General features: G+C 46.0%; 1 protein-coding gene across 1 annotated transcript; it reads left to right on the top strand.

Annotated features, from left to right (window-relative positions):
* The first annotated feature begins 7,423 nt into the window (after positions 1-7,423).
* Positions 7,424-16,278, top strand: LOC100274511 (uncharacterized). Its single transcript, NM_001148869.1, has 6 exons — positions 7,424-7,632; positions 7,827-7,862; positions 8,183-8,292; positions 9,557-9,736; positions 15,696-15,823; positions 15,913-16,278. Exons 1-6 carry the CDS (start codon positions 7,433-7,435, stop codon positions 15,976-15,978), a joined length of 720 nt encoding a protein of 239 aa, NP_001142341.1. The 5' UTR covers positions 7,424-7,432; the 3' UTR covers positions 15,979-16,278.
* The last annotated feature ends 313 nt before the right edge of the window (positions 16,279-16,591 follow it).

Below are 16,591 nucleotides of genomic sequence, written 5' to 3' on the forward strand. Positions count from 1 at the left end.
CGAAAGGAGAAGAAGAGCATGCGCGGCTGCCGGCTGGACGGACGACTGCGCGACCACCGATGAGGAGGACGGGCGTGCAGCCACCGGGGACGCAGGCACGACAGCTCATCGAAAGGAGGAGAAGAGCACGCGCGTCTGCTACCGGCTGGACGGACGACCGCGTGACCACTGACGAGGAAGACGGCCGCGCAGCCACCAGGGACGATGCGGCTCGAACGACGACGACTAGGTGGACCTCACGGTGCTCGACGACGGTGGCAGGTTCGTCTCGGTCGTCTTGCTCGCCGTGCTCCTAGTCATCCTCGCATCCCCCGCCATGGTGCACGGCCATCTATAGGAGCATGGCAAGGAAGACAAATGCTCCTAGAGGAGACGTACACGCAGGAGCACCATCCCCATCCAGTGCATATCACATGTTTGACGTAATGTCTATGTAGAAGAATATAGACATAATCGATGCCCAATACAAGTTATTTTACGAAACATGATCAGATAGCAAACAATTACAATAATGTGTCACTGGTCGGGTGTGTTGTTGATGTCTGCTCTAGGTGTTGATTATGCTGTTAATCGGAGTACTTTTTTTGCCATATTGTCGAAATAGTTGAACATATGCAATAATTCGTAAAATGCTAACGATCAATTTATTTGATCCGATAAAAAAATGATGAAGATAATTTCTGTTAATATTGTTGCAAAGAATATGGAGGATGAGATATAGAGGACGAAATTTAGAGAACGTTGCTGGAGATGGAGAAGATATAGAGGATGAAATCTTTTAGAATGTGCTGTAAAGGACAGAGAATATTCCTTTAGGGGATGAAATTTAGGAGACGTTGCTGGAGACAGCCTTAGCTTATATCTAGGATCACCACGTATTAATTAAACTTGAGTAGGATTACGAAATATGAGTGATATAAGAATAACCTTTACCATTTCATGGTCATCCCATTTTGTGCTCCCGAGGTTGCACACTTGATTCACCAAGGTCTTGAGCTGGTTGTACATAGCTTGTGGCTCTTCTCCTTGGTTGAGGATGAATCAACCGAGCTCCCCCTCAATCGTCTCCCGCTTGGTGATCTTGGTCACCTCATCTCCCTCGTGCGCGGTCTTGACCACGTCCCAAGTATCCTTGGCATATTTCAACCCTTGCGCTTTATTATACTCCTCTCGACACAGAGAGGCGAGGAGTATAGTAGTGGCTTGGGAGTTGAAGTGCCGGATTTGGGCAACCTCGTCCGAGTCATATCCTTCATCCCCTTCGGATGGTACCTGCGTTCCAAACTCAACAATATCCCATATGCTTGCATGGAGTGAGGTTAGATGATGCCTCATTTTATCACTCCACATACAATAATCTTCACCATCAAAAAACGGTGGTTTGCCTAATGGGACGGAAAGTAAAGGAGTGCATTTGGAAATGCGGGGATAGCATAGGGGGATCTTACTAAACTTCTTGCGCTCATGGCGCTTAGAAGTGACGGACGGAGCGTCGGAGCCAGAGGTGGATGGCGACGAAGAACCGGTCTCGTAGTAGACCACTTTCTTCATCTTTTTCTTCTTGTCGCCACTCCGATGCGACTTGACGCGTGAGGTGAGTCCTCCCTTCCTTTGGCGCCAGACTTCCTTGATGGAGCCTTCCCGTGGCTTGTGGCCGTTTTCATTTCCCTCTTGGCAGATCCTCCCGACATCACTTCGAGTGGTTAGACTCTAATGAAGTACCGGGCTCTAATACCAATTGAAAGTCGCCTAGAGGGAGGGGTGAATAGGCGGAATCTGAAATTTATAACTTTAAACACAATATACAAGCCGGGGTTAGCGTTAGAATAGAAACCGAGTCCGAGAGAGAGCGAAAAACAAATCAAAAGCAAATGAAGCGGATGACTCGGTGATTTGTTTTACCGAGGTTCGGTTCTTGAAAACCTACTCCCCGTTGAGGTGGTCACAAAGACCGGGTCTCTTTCAACCCTTTCCCTCTCTCAAACGGTCACCTAGACCGAGTAAGCTTTCTCCTTAATCAAACGGGTCACTTAGACCCCACAAGGACCACCACACAATTAGTGTCTCTTGCTTTGATTACAAATGCTTGAAGAACAAGAATGAGGAAGAAGAAAGCGATCCAAGAACAAGAGCTCAAAGAACACGAGCAAAACTCTCTCTCTAGTCACTAGATGTTTGGAGTGTGTTTGGGACTTGGAGAGGCTTTGATTCTTTTGAATTGTGTCTTGTATTGATTGCACTAGCTCTTGTATTGAATGAGATGTCTGAAAAACTTGGATTCTTGGAGTGGTGGTGGTTGGGGGGTATTTATAGCCCCAACCACCAATTCAACCGTTGGGGAGGCTGTCTGTCGATGGGCGCACCAGACAGTCCGGTGCGCCACCGGACACTGTCCGGTGTGCCAGCCACGTCACCCAACCGTTAGGGTTCTGACGGTTTCGACCGTTGGAGCGCTGACTTCATGTCGCACCGGACAGTCCGGTGTCGCACCGGACAGGTGTTGTTCACTGTCCGGTGCGCCTCTCACGCCTGCTCTGACTTCTGCATGCACTGTTCACTCACTGTTCACACTTTTGCAGACGACCGTTGCGCTGTTAGCCGTTGCTTCACTTGGTGCACCGGACAGTTCGGTGAATTATAGCGGCGCGGCTCTCCAGAAACCCGAAGGTGGCAAGTTTGAAGGAGTACGGCCCTGGGCACCGGACACTGTCCGGTGGCACACCAGACAGTCCGGTGCGCTAGACCAGGGTTCTCTTCGGTTTCTTTTGCTCCTTTCTTTCAAACCCTAACTTGGATCTTTTATTGGTTTGTGTTGAACCTTTAGCACCTGTAGAATATATAATCTAGAGCAAACTAGTTAGTCCAATTATTCGTGTTGGGCATTTCAACCACCAAAATCATTTAGGAAAAGGTTTGACCCTATTTCCCTTTCAATGGCTCCACCATGTTCACCTCCCAGGTGCTTGATTTGTGACGGCGCTTGTTACCGATGACTTTGGGGGCTGGCGGTGAAGCCTCTCCCGCTTGTCGCTTAATGGTGGTGGCGGATGGCCGAGACTTTGCTTCTCAGCTTCGTTCCCTATGGAATGTTCGGGCATCCTGCTTACGTTGACTGGCTCGTCGGGGTAGGCGAGGCAGAGTGCTCTGGTGGCGACGGAGAGGAAGTCGATGGTGCCGAACCTGACGTAATTCCCAGGGGCGAATGCTAATGAACTGGCCATTGGAGTGAAGATGTCGCTTGGCACGCTAACGACTCCCTTACCTGGCGCACCAACTATCGTGGTTTCGGAAAACCGGGGGCTTGAAGGTGGATCTGAGACAGGGGTGTAGGAAATGTTGACACCTAAGAGGGGGTGAATTAGAACATATAAAAACTATCTAAACTAGGCCACAATTAAATCCCTAGAGCAAAACCTATGCAAATAAAACAATCTAGAATGCGCAAGCTAGGTTTTGTCTAAGTGTTAATATCTCTATCGTAAAGCCTAAGTTTGAATCCTAAATAATCTAACTAGAAAGGCGAGATTGAAACTCAAATACTTAATATAAATGCGGAAGATAAAGAGCAAGGGAGAGATGCAAACTCTTGTGGATGATGCCAACATTTTTACTGAGGTGTCCAGAACCATGCAAGGTTCCGACTAATCCTCGTTGGTGCCCTACGCAAAAGGTAGCCCACGCGAGGGCCAAGCACCTCGGTCGAGTAACTCCGTAGAGAGCCGCATGCATTCTCCACGAGCAAGTGGTGCTCCGCTTGCGGCTCCTCTAGGACGCTCCCTGCCGTCTCCACTATCGAGCTTCCGGCCGAAACGCCGCGGACCTCGTTCCCTCTGGTACACGGTGGCGACCGTGACACAAACTTAGTTGTCACGGTCTCGCAAGACTCTCGCCCCACTCAGTACAATTATAGCGACTCGCGCAAGAGCCGAGGGGTTGTGTGTTTTTTATAAACTCACTCAACTAACTAGTATTCACCTAGAGAAAGCGCATAAGCAGTCTAACTAACCTAGGCACTTCACAAAGCACCTACGCTAATCACTGAGTGATTCTGTTAAGCACTTGGGTGTATGCGCACTTGGAAATGTCTACAATATGTCTTGGTATGTTGCTTGGGATCCCACACCTTCAAATGACCGGTTGGGTGAAGTATATATAGGCCCCAACTCAAATGTAGCCGTTGGAGAAAAGTTGTTGCTCTCTACGGCACACCGAACAGTTCGGTGGTAGGCACCAGGCAATCCGGTGCCATGTTCGGTGCGCCACTAGCCATTGGATCTGGCAGGTGACTGTTGGCGCTACTAACCTTGCATCGAATAGTTTGGGCTCTCCTCCATAGTGCCACTAGGAACTAGCCATTGGGCCACTGTTCCTTGGTGCAACGGACAGTCCGGTGCTCTCAGCCGGACGGTCCGCCAATGACAACACTTTCTTCATGTATTGGACTCTGCTTGATACTTGTTGATCTTCACTTATGTCTTCATAATGTCTTCTTTTAAGGTGTTGCTTCCTCAATGCCTTAGTCCAAGTCATTTTGCATCCTGTGATCTATAAACATAGACACTAGCAAACACATTGGTCCACAGATTATGTTGATCACCAAACACCAAAATCACTTAGCCAAATGCCCCGGGGTCCATTTTCCTTACAAGGGGTTATATTGGTTCAGGCTGCGTCCTAGTCTAGTGTAGTGCTGATCGTAGCATTTCTTGGAGCGTGTTATAGTTGAGTGCTTGTGTGTAGAAGATGGGGGTTGTATTGCCCTTTTATAGCTCAAGGGTAGATTTTACAGTGAGAACTTGTATTCTTCCTGGGAGTAGTTCAACCTGTTGTCTTTGGTTGCCTTAGCCCTCCTAGCGTCGTCCATAGGGGCACGTGCTACCGTATTCTTGATGTGGCCTTCCATCTTGTCTACCCCGACTTTTGTGTCCTTGTAGCTTGTCTGATGTCAACGTAGTGGTACCTGGCAGCTCCCGTAGAGTGGCCTCACAGCGAGGTTCAGGATTGTATTCAGTACAACTTCATCTTCTGTCATGACCCTTGCGTCACCTTTCGGTACACATTGCCTACACCCCATTATGATGTACTGTCCTATTCTTTCAGGTATTCCAGTCAATGTAGAGGCTACGATGTTGAGGTCCCTGTAACGAGGTTTGACTGGTCCCATTAGTAAGCGGGGGCACATCTGAGGATGTATTGGCGGTCGTGTTTGACAAAGGCCCTTCGACACTGTTCTCCTGGTACATATGTGGTTTGGGGATGGTCCGTCTTATTGTGCTAACGTTGCTCAGCGGTACTGGGTCAGTCCCCCTTCCCCTTGTGGGTCTGCTTGCCAGAGGGTTGGTCATCAATTCCGTTTCGCTGAGTTGCTCGACAGACGAATGGTCGGCAACTTCGTTTCGCCAAGTTGCTCGGGAGGCGGATGGTCAGCAACTTCGCCTCGCCGTGTTGCTCGGCAAGCGGGTTGGCTGGTAACTTTGCCTCTCCAATTTGCTCGAGGGGCGGGTTGGCCGACAACTCCGTCTCGCCATGTTGCTCATCAATTCTGTCTCGCGGACTTGCTCGGCGGGCGGTTTGGTCGGTCGTCTTCGGGAAGCCTTCTGGCGCGCCTCGCCGAGTCGCTCAGCAGGCGGGCTGGTCGGTTAGTGGGCCGTCTTTGGGAGGCCTTTTGGGTCTTTTTCGGACACTCGGTTTATAGGTACCCGACAATATGTAATATATTTTTATATAAAAAGTTTTTAAAAACATATTATTGATCATAAATAGTTTTTCAAATTTTTTAATTTTTAAAAGTTTTTTTTGAAACATTCACTAAGATTCAATATGCAATAGAGGCATTAGGATAACAATCCGCCTCTATAATATTCTCAAAAAATCATGTAGCAGACAATACTCCATCCGAAAATCTCTTATCTTATCTTTTTACTCACTTGGTGCCAAAGTAAAATGAGAGTTTGGGATAAAAAAATCCGACTTTAAAATTCTATATAGAATATATATCAATGATCAATCATTACTCCGTGAGATTGAAAACACACACATATAACATATAATATAAGAACTAGTAAACTATACACTACAACTACAACCATCTAACAAACTACAACAGCGAATGTACTATAACTGTTAGATTTGTTTATCTATAATTGCGTAAGCTCAACAATTCGTTTCTTAGATTCCCAACAAGCTACAACAGCGAATGGACTACCGAATAGTGTCTCAACTAAGACCAACTACTAAATATCCATACGCACATCATATATTTATACTTAGTACATTTTTAGGGGCTCTGTAGCTTGGAGGCCCTAGGCGGCCGCCCACCCCAGGGCCGGTCCTGGTATACTGTTATATAGCAAGCCTAAACTCTTTCATGTTAGGATACAAACTACTAACTCTCATAACAGGGTTCAGCTTATCATACACAACTGCAATGTCTTCAAGAATGAACTCAACATCAGGCAAAGCAAAAGCCTCATCAACACCATCATTAGCACTAAGATTAGCAAATGCAGTCTGATTACTATGCTCCTGTAGTAATCCATGTTTTAGATATAAAACTTCCTCATTTGGGATTTATTGCATTCCTTCCTTCTCCTCTCCATTTTCTATCTCAATGCTACCCCAATCGAGATCAGTTGTTCCAGGATTAGCTATCACCGTTACATTTTCCTACATATGCAGTTAACAATAAATTTACCAATGACCACTTATAAACGAGAAACATATATCCACAATAGGAACTAACATACATTGGCGTCATAGGGAAATCGTCGCAGGGATAGCAGGAACCAAATCCCACACTATGAACACCACCATGAGCTGACAGATCTACATGTCCATGGGTTTCAACTGGCTCGGGGGAGAGCTCAACATTAGGAAACTCACAACGTATTTTCAAGGGTGGCATATTAGCACGAAGTGAATCTTGGTGACCAGGAACATTGCCGGCGAGCTCCATGCCACCGAGACTAGGCTGCTGCAGCAACGACGAAATCAGAAAAAAGGACACTGGAGAACGAAAAAGAATCGGGAAATTCACAGCGTCTTTACTAGGGTGGGCTTAGGCGATAGCATGAACTGCATCTTCGTCACCAGGGCTATTGGAGCATGGCGCGGCGGCGGCGATGAAATGCCAGAGACAGAGGGAGGAGAGACGGGACTTGAGAGACCAGAGAGAACGATTCTAAAACGGGAGGGGCAACATGGTCTAAAGAAAACCTTAACGACTCTCAGTGAGGCTTAAAGCCGCGCTATGCCGTGCTGGAGATCGTCACATGTCACAGGTGTGCATTTTTTGGTAGATGCCATACTAGCAAAGGCGCATCTTCGGGGTGCCAATATTCCAAATTTCTCGATCAAACATGCTCTATTGCCCTGTATCTATCCTCTATCGAAGCCGGAGACCCCAGAAAGAGTCCGTAAACAACTCCCGGCCATGGCGACCGCAGACCGGGTCGCCGCCACCTTCCTCTCCTCTTTCCCCACTCACCATCCCCGCCCCTTTTCCTCCGTTTCCCTCGTGACAAACCCTGTCCTACCCGTCTCCCTTCGGGCCGCTGTCACAGGTGGCCCACGGCTCGCCTCCCGTCTCCGGGTCCACCGCGTCGGCGCCGCCGTCGCCCAGCTTCCCACCACGTAGGCAGAAATGATGATACTCCAACCTCTCACCGACGTTAATTAGTCCTGATTTTGAGCTGTTATTTTTTTCTTAGTCTTACATCTCTTGGAAGTTAGCACAATGATAGGCTACTACTTCCCTTCGAGTCTTTTTTATTATTGTTTTACTGGACAATTTGGTGATATTCATCCCGGAATTATTGTGTCTTTAGGAATCCGGAGGTAGCTTCTGGGGAGAAGAAGATCAGGTTAGGTGACTATTCTGAGGACATATGCTGTGCAATCACTTATTTGGTGCAAACGTGCAATCAAATAATCCGGAGCATTCAATTTATATCCATCGGTTTCATATGGAAGTGGTTAAATGTAAAATAGACATTAGGTTTCAGGTGGAAGGGGTTAAATATGAAATAACAGTTATCATTAGATCTAGATCGGATGCACCAGATCGCTTGATCGCATGCTTGCACCAGTATAAACGATTGCATAGGATATTTTCCCCACTAATCTGTAGGTTCTTCAGGGAGCATTATTGTCTATTTGCGGCTGACATGATGATTCCCCCCAGATGGTCATCAAGGGCTGTGCGGTCTTTTGCGATGGCAGAGCTGGAGGCCCGGAAGATGAGGTACCCTACCACAGGCACCGAGGGGCTCCTCATGGGCATTCTTGTTGAAGGTGAGGCAAGGTATCTTAGTTATTAAGTCACGGAAGTTTGCATTTTGCTAATTATGGAGCCATGTTATAACTTAAGTGCGCTTTGCTGGCTGCGAATTGCTAGTTTCTGAAACTCAAACAAGTAAAGATGATCAATGAGCTACAAACTGTAAGATTTTTGGAACTCAAACAAGTAAAAATGATGAGCTACAAATTGTAGGAGTGTGAAAATTCAATATGTAGCCGTAGTGAAGCCTGATGAACCCAAATATATCTCTAGCTACATAGGATTGTTGGAACTGATGTGTTCTTGAACATGCATTTTGTATATGGTGTAAGTGGCTAAAATTGTTTCTACAAAATAATAAATAGATAAAAACTGTGCAGTACATCTACACGCTTCATAAAAATATGGTACAGTGATCACTGATCAGTGATTCGAATTTAGTGCATAATAAAAAAACTACTACCTCTCCTTCCAGTTCCAAATGTAGGTTGTTTTAGCTCTCTCACCTTTTCTCCAATGTTGGCCATTTCAAAACTTCTTTGGATCTTTTACCTTTTCCTTTCTAACTTGCTCCTACTTATTAAATGCTATCACTCATAGATGAATGAGTCATCTTTCACTAAGGTCGTTTGGAATCCTTCATTAATCCTTGTGCACAAATCTAAACTGACCTACATTTGGAATCAGACATAGCAGTATATAAGCATCAATGTGTTATTGTGTGATAATTACACTGTAACTGTTGGGTGGCTGATCTAGTTCTTTTGCAACATCTATAGAAGCTTCCAATGATGTAGCACCACATGGCGCCAAAAAATCATGATATTGAGATACACTAGCTTCATAGTGTGAAATCCATTATCCTTGTTTGGTTCAAGATCTTGTAGGCATTTGACCTTTCAAGCTATCGTGCTTTATTTACTTAGGAGTTCAGACATGTTCTGTTTTGTGGCAATCTAGTGTATGCTAAAAATAACGATCACATGCTTACAAGGAGCCTTTTAGATCCCATTTCAGCGGTTCTTGATGACTTGTGATATTGTTGACAATGTATTCTTTCTTAAATTCTTATCCTCAGAACTGACACCAAAGTTCCAAAGCTATAATTAATCCACATGTTTTACTGGGCAAGTAAGCATCATTGTAGTAACTCGATGCAAACCGTGGGGAATATGCTATTACCTTGATAGTGTCAACTTTGATCTAACATTTATTTTATTTATTTGCTCCATTTGTGACACATGTTGCATTGATTGAGCCACCAGTCCATTATTTCAGGAACTAGTGGCGCAGCAAAACTTTTGCGTGCTAATGGAACCACACTTCTCAAAGTGCGTGAGGAGGCAGCGAATGTTCTTGGGAAATCAGAAATGTTTTACTTTAGTCCCATGCATCCACCATTGACAGAAGCTGCACAACGAGCCCTTGATTGGGCTGTCAATGAAAAATTGAAATCAGGTAATTTCTTTTCAACATATGAACTTCCATTGATGCTCATCACTCAACATATGGATTGCTTCTATGTAGTATCACCTCCTGATTACACAATTTGACTTGCTTATAGTATTCAGGTACACATATGTTTGTTGTACCTCATAGAAATTAAGCAAGAATGAATTATTATTTTAACAGAAAGTCTGTTCATCACATTGTGTCTATTTTGCCTCCCAATCCCCTAGTTCCCAAAAAGCAAGTTGTCATGGACATACTTTAGATGGCCCAGAACCCAAGCAGCACAATCATGCTGATGCCAGGCGCCCACACGACAAGGGCAGGGATGGAAAAGGATAGGACCTCTCGATCTATATATTGATTAATCAAAGCAGATAAAATACCCTGCTGTGCATAGATGAAAATGAAATGACTTTACCTTTAAGAAACTTACCTCTAGAATTAAGCAAATAGATAACAGCTCCAACCAACCTAATCTAATCCCTGACAGAACTAACCCATACTGTGCCCAGATTTGGTACTATTCACGTGACCAGTAAGTGCCAATCCTATGGGAAGTGGTTTGGCGCTGCTCCTTCGCATGGGCCACTGCATATGATACATGCTGTTTGGCCCTCTTCTTTGCAGGAGGTATCTAGTTGTCTCCTATCTTCATGCTGTTAGGGGCGACAGTGAAAAGGATCCTCCACTCATGGTTTATGAATGTTTTTTTCCTACCAATGGAGAAATTTGCTATTTTGCGACTCAGTTTTGGCTCCCTGTTATTATGCCATCCCGTGTCTATGACTGGTGGGTCCATCTGTGTTTATGATTTTTGGGTCCGATGGCATATTGGCGAAACCCACAAATGATAATGTCAAAATTGCCAATGGCTCGCACCAATGTTTCCGGTCAGTGTGACTTCTGGAATTTTTTGCTTTCATATAGCATAGATTAAATACACAATGCTTCACAAGACATAATTTCTGCATTGGCATACTGGAGACTGTAATTATAACTGCCTGTATACCCTGCTAACCAGTAACCACATTGTTTGCTATATCATTTACTGGTTAGGCTTGTTCTGGCGACACTTTCACTTTTCTTTATATTTGCTTACAATTTCTCCGGAGCTATAGATTCCACAATAGAGGCAGGTGAGTTGGGTTCTAACTTAAATATTTAACTTGTATATTCAATTCTTCTGAGAAAATGTTTGAAAAACTTGATTTACATTGAATCTGGAAGTATTATGATGTTCGATGCATCTGATATGGATTTAACAATGACTCCATCTTGTTGAAACCAATTCTTGGATATCATGAACCCATCCCACTCAAAGGATTTTATACTCGATTGCTGGTGCAAATGTTGGCATAAAACAGAAACAACACCAATAACTGTTGGAGCTTGTGTTCCTGAGATCGAAGCTGTGTTGCACGAGAGGACAAGGACCCTGACGCTTGGGCTTCGTCGTCACATGTTAGATTTGAAGGAGGAAGGGATCAGGGAGGGCGCAGTACTGTTCACACATGACCAGTACCTGCAGATGAATAGTCACGTTTTAGGGGAAGCTTGACAAGATAATTGCCTGTTGGAATCTTTATTCATGATTTAAGGGCCTTTATATAGGTCGTATACAACCCACACGTATCCATCTAGGACTCTAACTTAACAAACCAATCTATATATATCCATCTAGGACTCTTAACTTAGCAAACCAATCTATATGTATCCATATAGGACTCTAACTTAACAAACCAATATGCAATATTTTAGGAAACTAATCTAGGAAAAACAAGGAAATTTTGTCACGGGGGCGTTTATGCTGCCTGGTATATTGGATTCTCATCCTCCAAAAACAGCTCATCCTCGAGCTGGAAGTCAGGGTAGGAGAGCTTGGACTGGTTGAGCAGCTCCCAATGCACTAGCACATTGCCAAACGCCATGACGGAGCTGGGCACACAAGATCTTCAGTGGTACGGGCAGCAGGTGGCCATGCTGCATTAGCGGGAGGTGGAGGCCCCACCACAGGATCACCCTGGAAGGGTTTTAGGAGGTCGACAACCGACATGAAAGACGTAGTGGATGTGTGTGCGCTTTGGAAGCTGAAGGCAGTAGGCCACAATGCCAAAGCGTTTGGTGTTCGGAAATGGCCCAACATAGCAGGGCCCAAGCTTGGCGTTGGACCGGGCCACCAAGGACGCTGCCTGTTGGTGAAGTAGACACATCCATACCTAGTCGCCGCCGACGAATGGTTTCCATCATAGTACCACTTGGCTAGTCTTGTGCCTGGAGGAGGCGGTCTCACGGACCTCTGCCAAGAGAAATCATGCTGAATGGAGCAATCGAGGGCGGTTCCTAGCCGTAGACCACCTAAAACGGTGTCACATGCAGGGCGGTGTGGAAGGATGTGTTGTAGAAGTACTCCACCCATGGAAACCAGTCCACCCAGGCACGGGGTCAATCTCCTATGATGCAACACAGTGGTACATGGCGATAGTCTTGTTTGTCGCCTCTGACTGTCCGTCAATTTGAGGGTGAAAGGTGGTGCTCATGCGATGCTTGACGCCAGCCAACTTGAACAAAGCACGCCACACGGCGCCGGTGAACACTGGGGCATGGTCGCTGACTATCGATGTGGGAAAACCCATGAGAAGGCGTATGATCTCGGCGAAGAAGGCCCGAGCGACAGAGGAGGCGGTGTAGGGGTGGCCAAGCCCGATGAAGTGGTCATACTTGGAGCAGCGATCAACCACCGTCATGATAACAGACTTGCCATGCACCCGAGGAAGGCCCTTGATAATGTCGAGCGTGATGTCGGCCCATACCTGGGTGGGCACGCCCAGTAGCTGGAGGAGACTGGTCGTGTGGAGGGACTTGGTCTTATTCTGCTGGCACGCCGTGTAGGCGCGGACGTAGTCGTGGACGATGGCGTGGTTGTGCTCGAGGTAGAAGTCAACACGCAGGCGTTGCAGTGTCTTTTGAATCACTTCGTGAACGTTGTTCGCCGACTGGATCACTTGAGGCAAGAGCATGTACGTCGACGGTAGGAAGACGCGAGAGCCATGGAGCAGGAGCCCATCGTGCTCACGCCATGGCTCTCGAGCTTGCTTTGGGAGTTGCGCACGAAGGCAGGTGCATGCTAGGTCAGGAGCGACCTCCTGAGCTAGATCGGTGTAGACTGGGAACGAGGGCCCGTAGATGGACGCTGTGGTTGTTGTGGCGGGAATGATGTCGGTGTCACGACGGGAGAGGGTGTCGACGACCATGTGAAGATGACCGGGGTGGTATTCCACCGTGATGTCGAAGCCGAACAACTTGCTCACCCACTGGTGCTGCGGGATCGTTGAGAGGCATTGATCAAGGAGGAACTTCAGGATGAAGTGGTCGGTACGAATGAGGAACCTCCCCCCCCCCCCAATGTTACGAGCGCCAATGATGTTGTTGGAACTTGCTCTCCTGGGCAAGTTGATCCAACGGGGGAGTGAAAGTAACGTGAACAAGGTTTTAACTCGAGATGGCAATTGCTCTGTTAATCCAGCCTCTCAAGGGCACTGTACGGGGGTATTTATAGGTGCCTGAGTGCCCAACGTCTTGATGTAAGGACGCATGTACCCTCAGGCACCTGGACTATCCTCGGAATATTCCTATAAAGGAGGGTTACAGACTGTCATTACAGAAAAGCCATTACAAATCGGGCCCGTAACACACTTCTCCGTGCGGGGCCTGTTACAATGGGCCGAATCCCACGTGGGCCTCCAGGTCGGGTGAGGACGTGGGACGGGGCGACGTCGTCGTAGGCCTTCGTCTTGTAGTGTAGAAGACGAAGGGTGGACCTCGCCGGTCGTTTTGCTTTCGTTGGTGCAGCGAGATAGACGAAGGCTTGAGCGAAGGGTAGTGTCTTCGCCTTCGCCCCAACAGATGCATGGCTTGCACCAAGCTGATGTGCTCCCGTTCGTAGGCGTCGATCTTCAGGTGGCGTGGCGCGAACGTTTGGCTGAAGTAGACCAAAGGTCCCGTGCCATGGTGAAGGACAAGGCCAAACCCTATGCCCGACGTGTCGCACTCCATGACGAATAGGGTGTCGAAGACTAGCAGCTGGAGGACCGGCACAGTGGAGAGTGCGCACTTGAGTGCAGTGAAAGTCGTCTCAACCTCCGGCAACTAGTGGATGCAGCTTGCGTTTCTGAGACCGTAGCTATTTTGTACGGGAGGATGGGGACCAGGACCCCGACGCTTGGGCGTTGTTGTCTTAGGATTATGTTAAAGGAGGAAGGGATCAGGGAGGGACGTGGCACTGTTCACGCGTGAACAATACCCGTGGATGAACAATACACAATTTTGGGGAAACTTGGCAAGATAATTGCCTGGTTGAATATTTATTCATGATTGTAGAGAGGAAGAGGATCAACTCGATTGTCTATATTGATTGATCACAATTACATATATTGAGTACAATGTCCTTCAGCCATGACTACACTAGGTGAACCGACGATCGTTCAGCGAGGACGTGCACCAAACTGATGCAATGGAGCCGGGAGCCGTTGGCGCTATACACGGAGGAGCTGAAGACTCGGTTGAAGAGAGGTGATGCGATCCGCACGGCGAAGCGGGAGAAACGGACGGAGCCTCAGACATTAGCCGTTATCCCGTTGACAATGATCTAAGGGACTTTATATAGGTCATATACAACCCACGCGTATCCATCTAGGACTCTAACTTAACAAACCAATATATATGTATCCATCTAGGACTGTAACTCAACAAACCAATCTGTAATATTTTAGTAAACTAATATAGAAAAACAAGGAAACCTTACTATGTTTGCAGTGGTGGTACTAAATCATTTGTGTTTGAACCTGAATGGAAGATTTACCCACGCCATTCTTTCAATGGTTCAATAAAGCTTTATCAAATCTTGTTCAGTGGATATAGTTGTGGTCATAGGATTAAAACTGACGGTGCTCCGTATTTTCTATGCAACCCGTTTTGAGCTCAGCTTTTGTTGCCTTTTCCGCTCAGCGTATCACCATTTGATGATATATTCCAAGATGACTATCCATTAAACTTACAACATGACCATTTTTTGTTCCGTATTTTGATGAGGGGATTTGGTTGGGATTTATCTCAGTTTTGTGTCGGACCATATTTATTCCATATATTGCATCTGAATGAGGGGAACCGGCCATAGAATAGAAGCGTTCTTGGGTACATTCAGCCATTTAGGCATGCAAAACTGAAGTCTCGTTTCTGCCGTATACCGGTCTGACGGGTCATGATTTATGAATGCTTAAGCTTAAAGGTGCAATAGACCATGAATTGAAGATGATGCTTGATCCAGTCTGACATGAGTTTTAAGGCATAGAGGAGGTTGTTTGCACTTTTGGTACTTAGATCACATTTCTGTCCTGATGCCAATTTTGTTCTATCCCTGTGAGCAGGGCCTTGAATTTAGTAATTAGGTCATGCACTCTTGGCATTGAATGGTTGGGTAGACATCAACTACAGTACCAGCTTTAAATTATTATTAAGAAACCGTGCACGAAACGGCTAGGGTAAGGCCATACTGTAGCTACAGTGGCATATACTCTAGAATGTTCCATTGTTTGAGTAGGTGTGCTGTTAGTTTTGGACCTAGACTGACCAGTCTAAGATTAGAAGCCTGGTGAATTTTCAGGACTAAAGACCCGTGGCCCCTTAGTTAGAACGAGAGTTCCAGTAGTTTATAAACTTTGACCGGAGATTGTCCTGAAGGTTTGTGCAATTCAAGGGCACAGAGTTTTATGGTTTTCAAGTTCTAGTTTGGGTCTTTCTTTTTGCTCACTCCAGTTACCTTTACGTTTGTTTATCCCCCCTATATGTTGGGTGCCTGATATGCATCTCGGTTTTGAATTATACTGTATTTCTTTTTTCTTCAATGTGGTTTAACTTATAATCTTAATTTTGGTGCTTTGTTTTTTTTTGAACTGAACTGTGTGTTTAGGTGAGGATGGAGAAGTAACCGCCAATCATTTGCTACTGGGGATATGGTCAGATAAAGAGTCGGCTGGTCATAAAATCCTGTATTCGCTTGGATTTGACGATGAGAAAGCCAGTTTACTGGCCAAAACGGTAATATTGTTATATTATCCATGGAAAAGGCGTGTACTGCACAACGGATCATTTCGTGGTTTCTCAAATCTTCTATTCATCCGCTGCAGGCTGGTGAAGAGGCTGCAATGAGTCTTAGAGAGCAAGGAGAGCACCTAATTTATTCGTCAACTTAAGTTGGTATTGTGCACTAGCTTTTATGCACTTCTTGGTGCCTCGAGACGTTGACCTGGAGAGGCTGCCTCTACAAACTTTAGAACTTATTATGGAGATATGTTAGGTCAGATACGATATTTGTACTCTCACGATTGCCGATGCCTGTGAAAACGTTGCGCTTTGTTTGTCACGGTGAATGCTTGTGTTCCTTTATCAGCTGGATTTGGGAACTGCTCGTAGAAAACAAGTCAACAACAACAAAACTTGTAGGGTCCAGTGGGCCTGACGAGTCCTTAAAAAAATTTGTTCACTTGCAGCCTAAATCCTGACAGTCGAGAATTTCATCTGAAGTCACTGATATCCGCAAATTCTGAAGGAAGCTATTGGGACACATTCATAGGATGCAAATGACATACCACATGGAAGTCTTTTTTTAGGCTAGTTTGGGAACACCATTTTCCCAAGGGATTCTTATTTTCTCAAGAGAGTTATGTGCCATTTGTCAGGGAAAAGAATATATTACTACTGCCTTTTCTTTATCAGGCTCCAGGCAGGAAAAGCTGCACGCACTTTACACCAAACCTGCACGAGGTTGGTACGTGCACCATGCTTTGCTTCCAAGAACATCGTCTA

The sequence above is a fragment of the Zea mays genome, chromosome 9, assembly GCF_902167145.1.
Source record: "Zea mays cultivar B73 chromosome 9, Zm-B73-REFERENCE-NAM-5.0, whole genome shotgun sequence".
Classification (NCBI taxonomy): Eukaryota; Viridiplantae; Streptophyta; class Magnoliopsida; order Poales; family Poaceae; genus Zea; species Zea mays.

Coding starts and splice junctions, on each gene's coding strand:
- LOC100274511 (NM_001148869.1), top strand. CDS start 7,433: ATGGCGACCGCAGACCGGGTCGCCGCCACCTTCCTCTCCTCTTTCCCC. Junction 8,293..9,556: donor CATGGGCATTCTTGTTGAAG/GTGAGGCAAGGT, acceptor CCATTATTTCAG/GAACTAGTGGCGCAGCAAAA. Junction 9,737..15,695: donor CAATGAAAAATTGAAATCAG/GTAATTTCTTTT, acceptor CTGTGTGTTTAG/GTGAGGATGGAGAAGTAACC.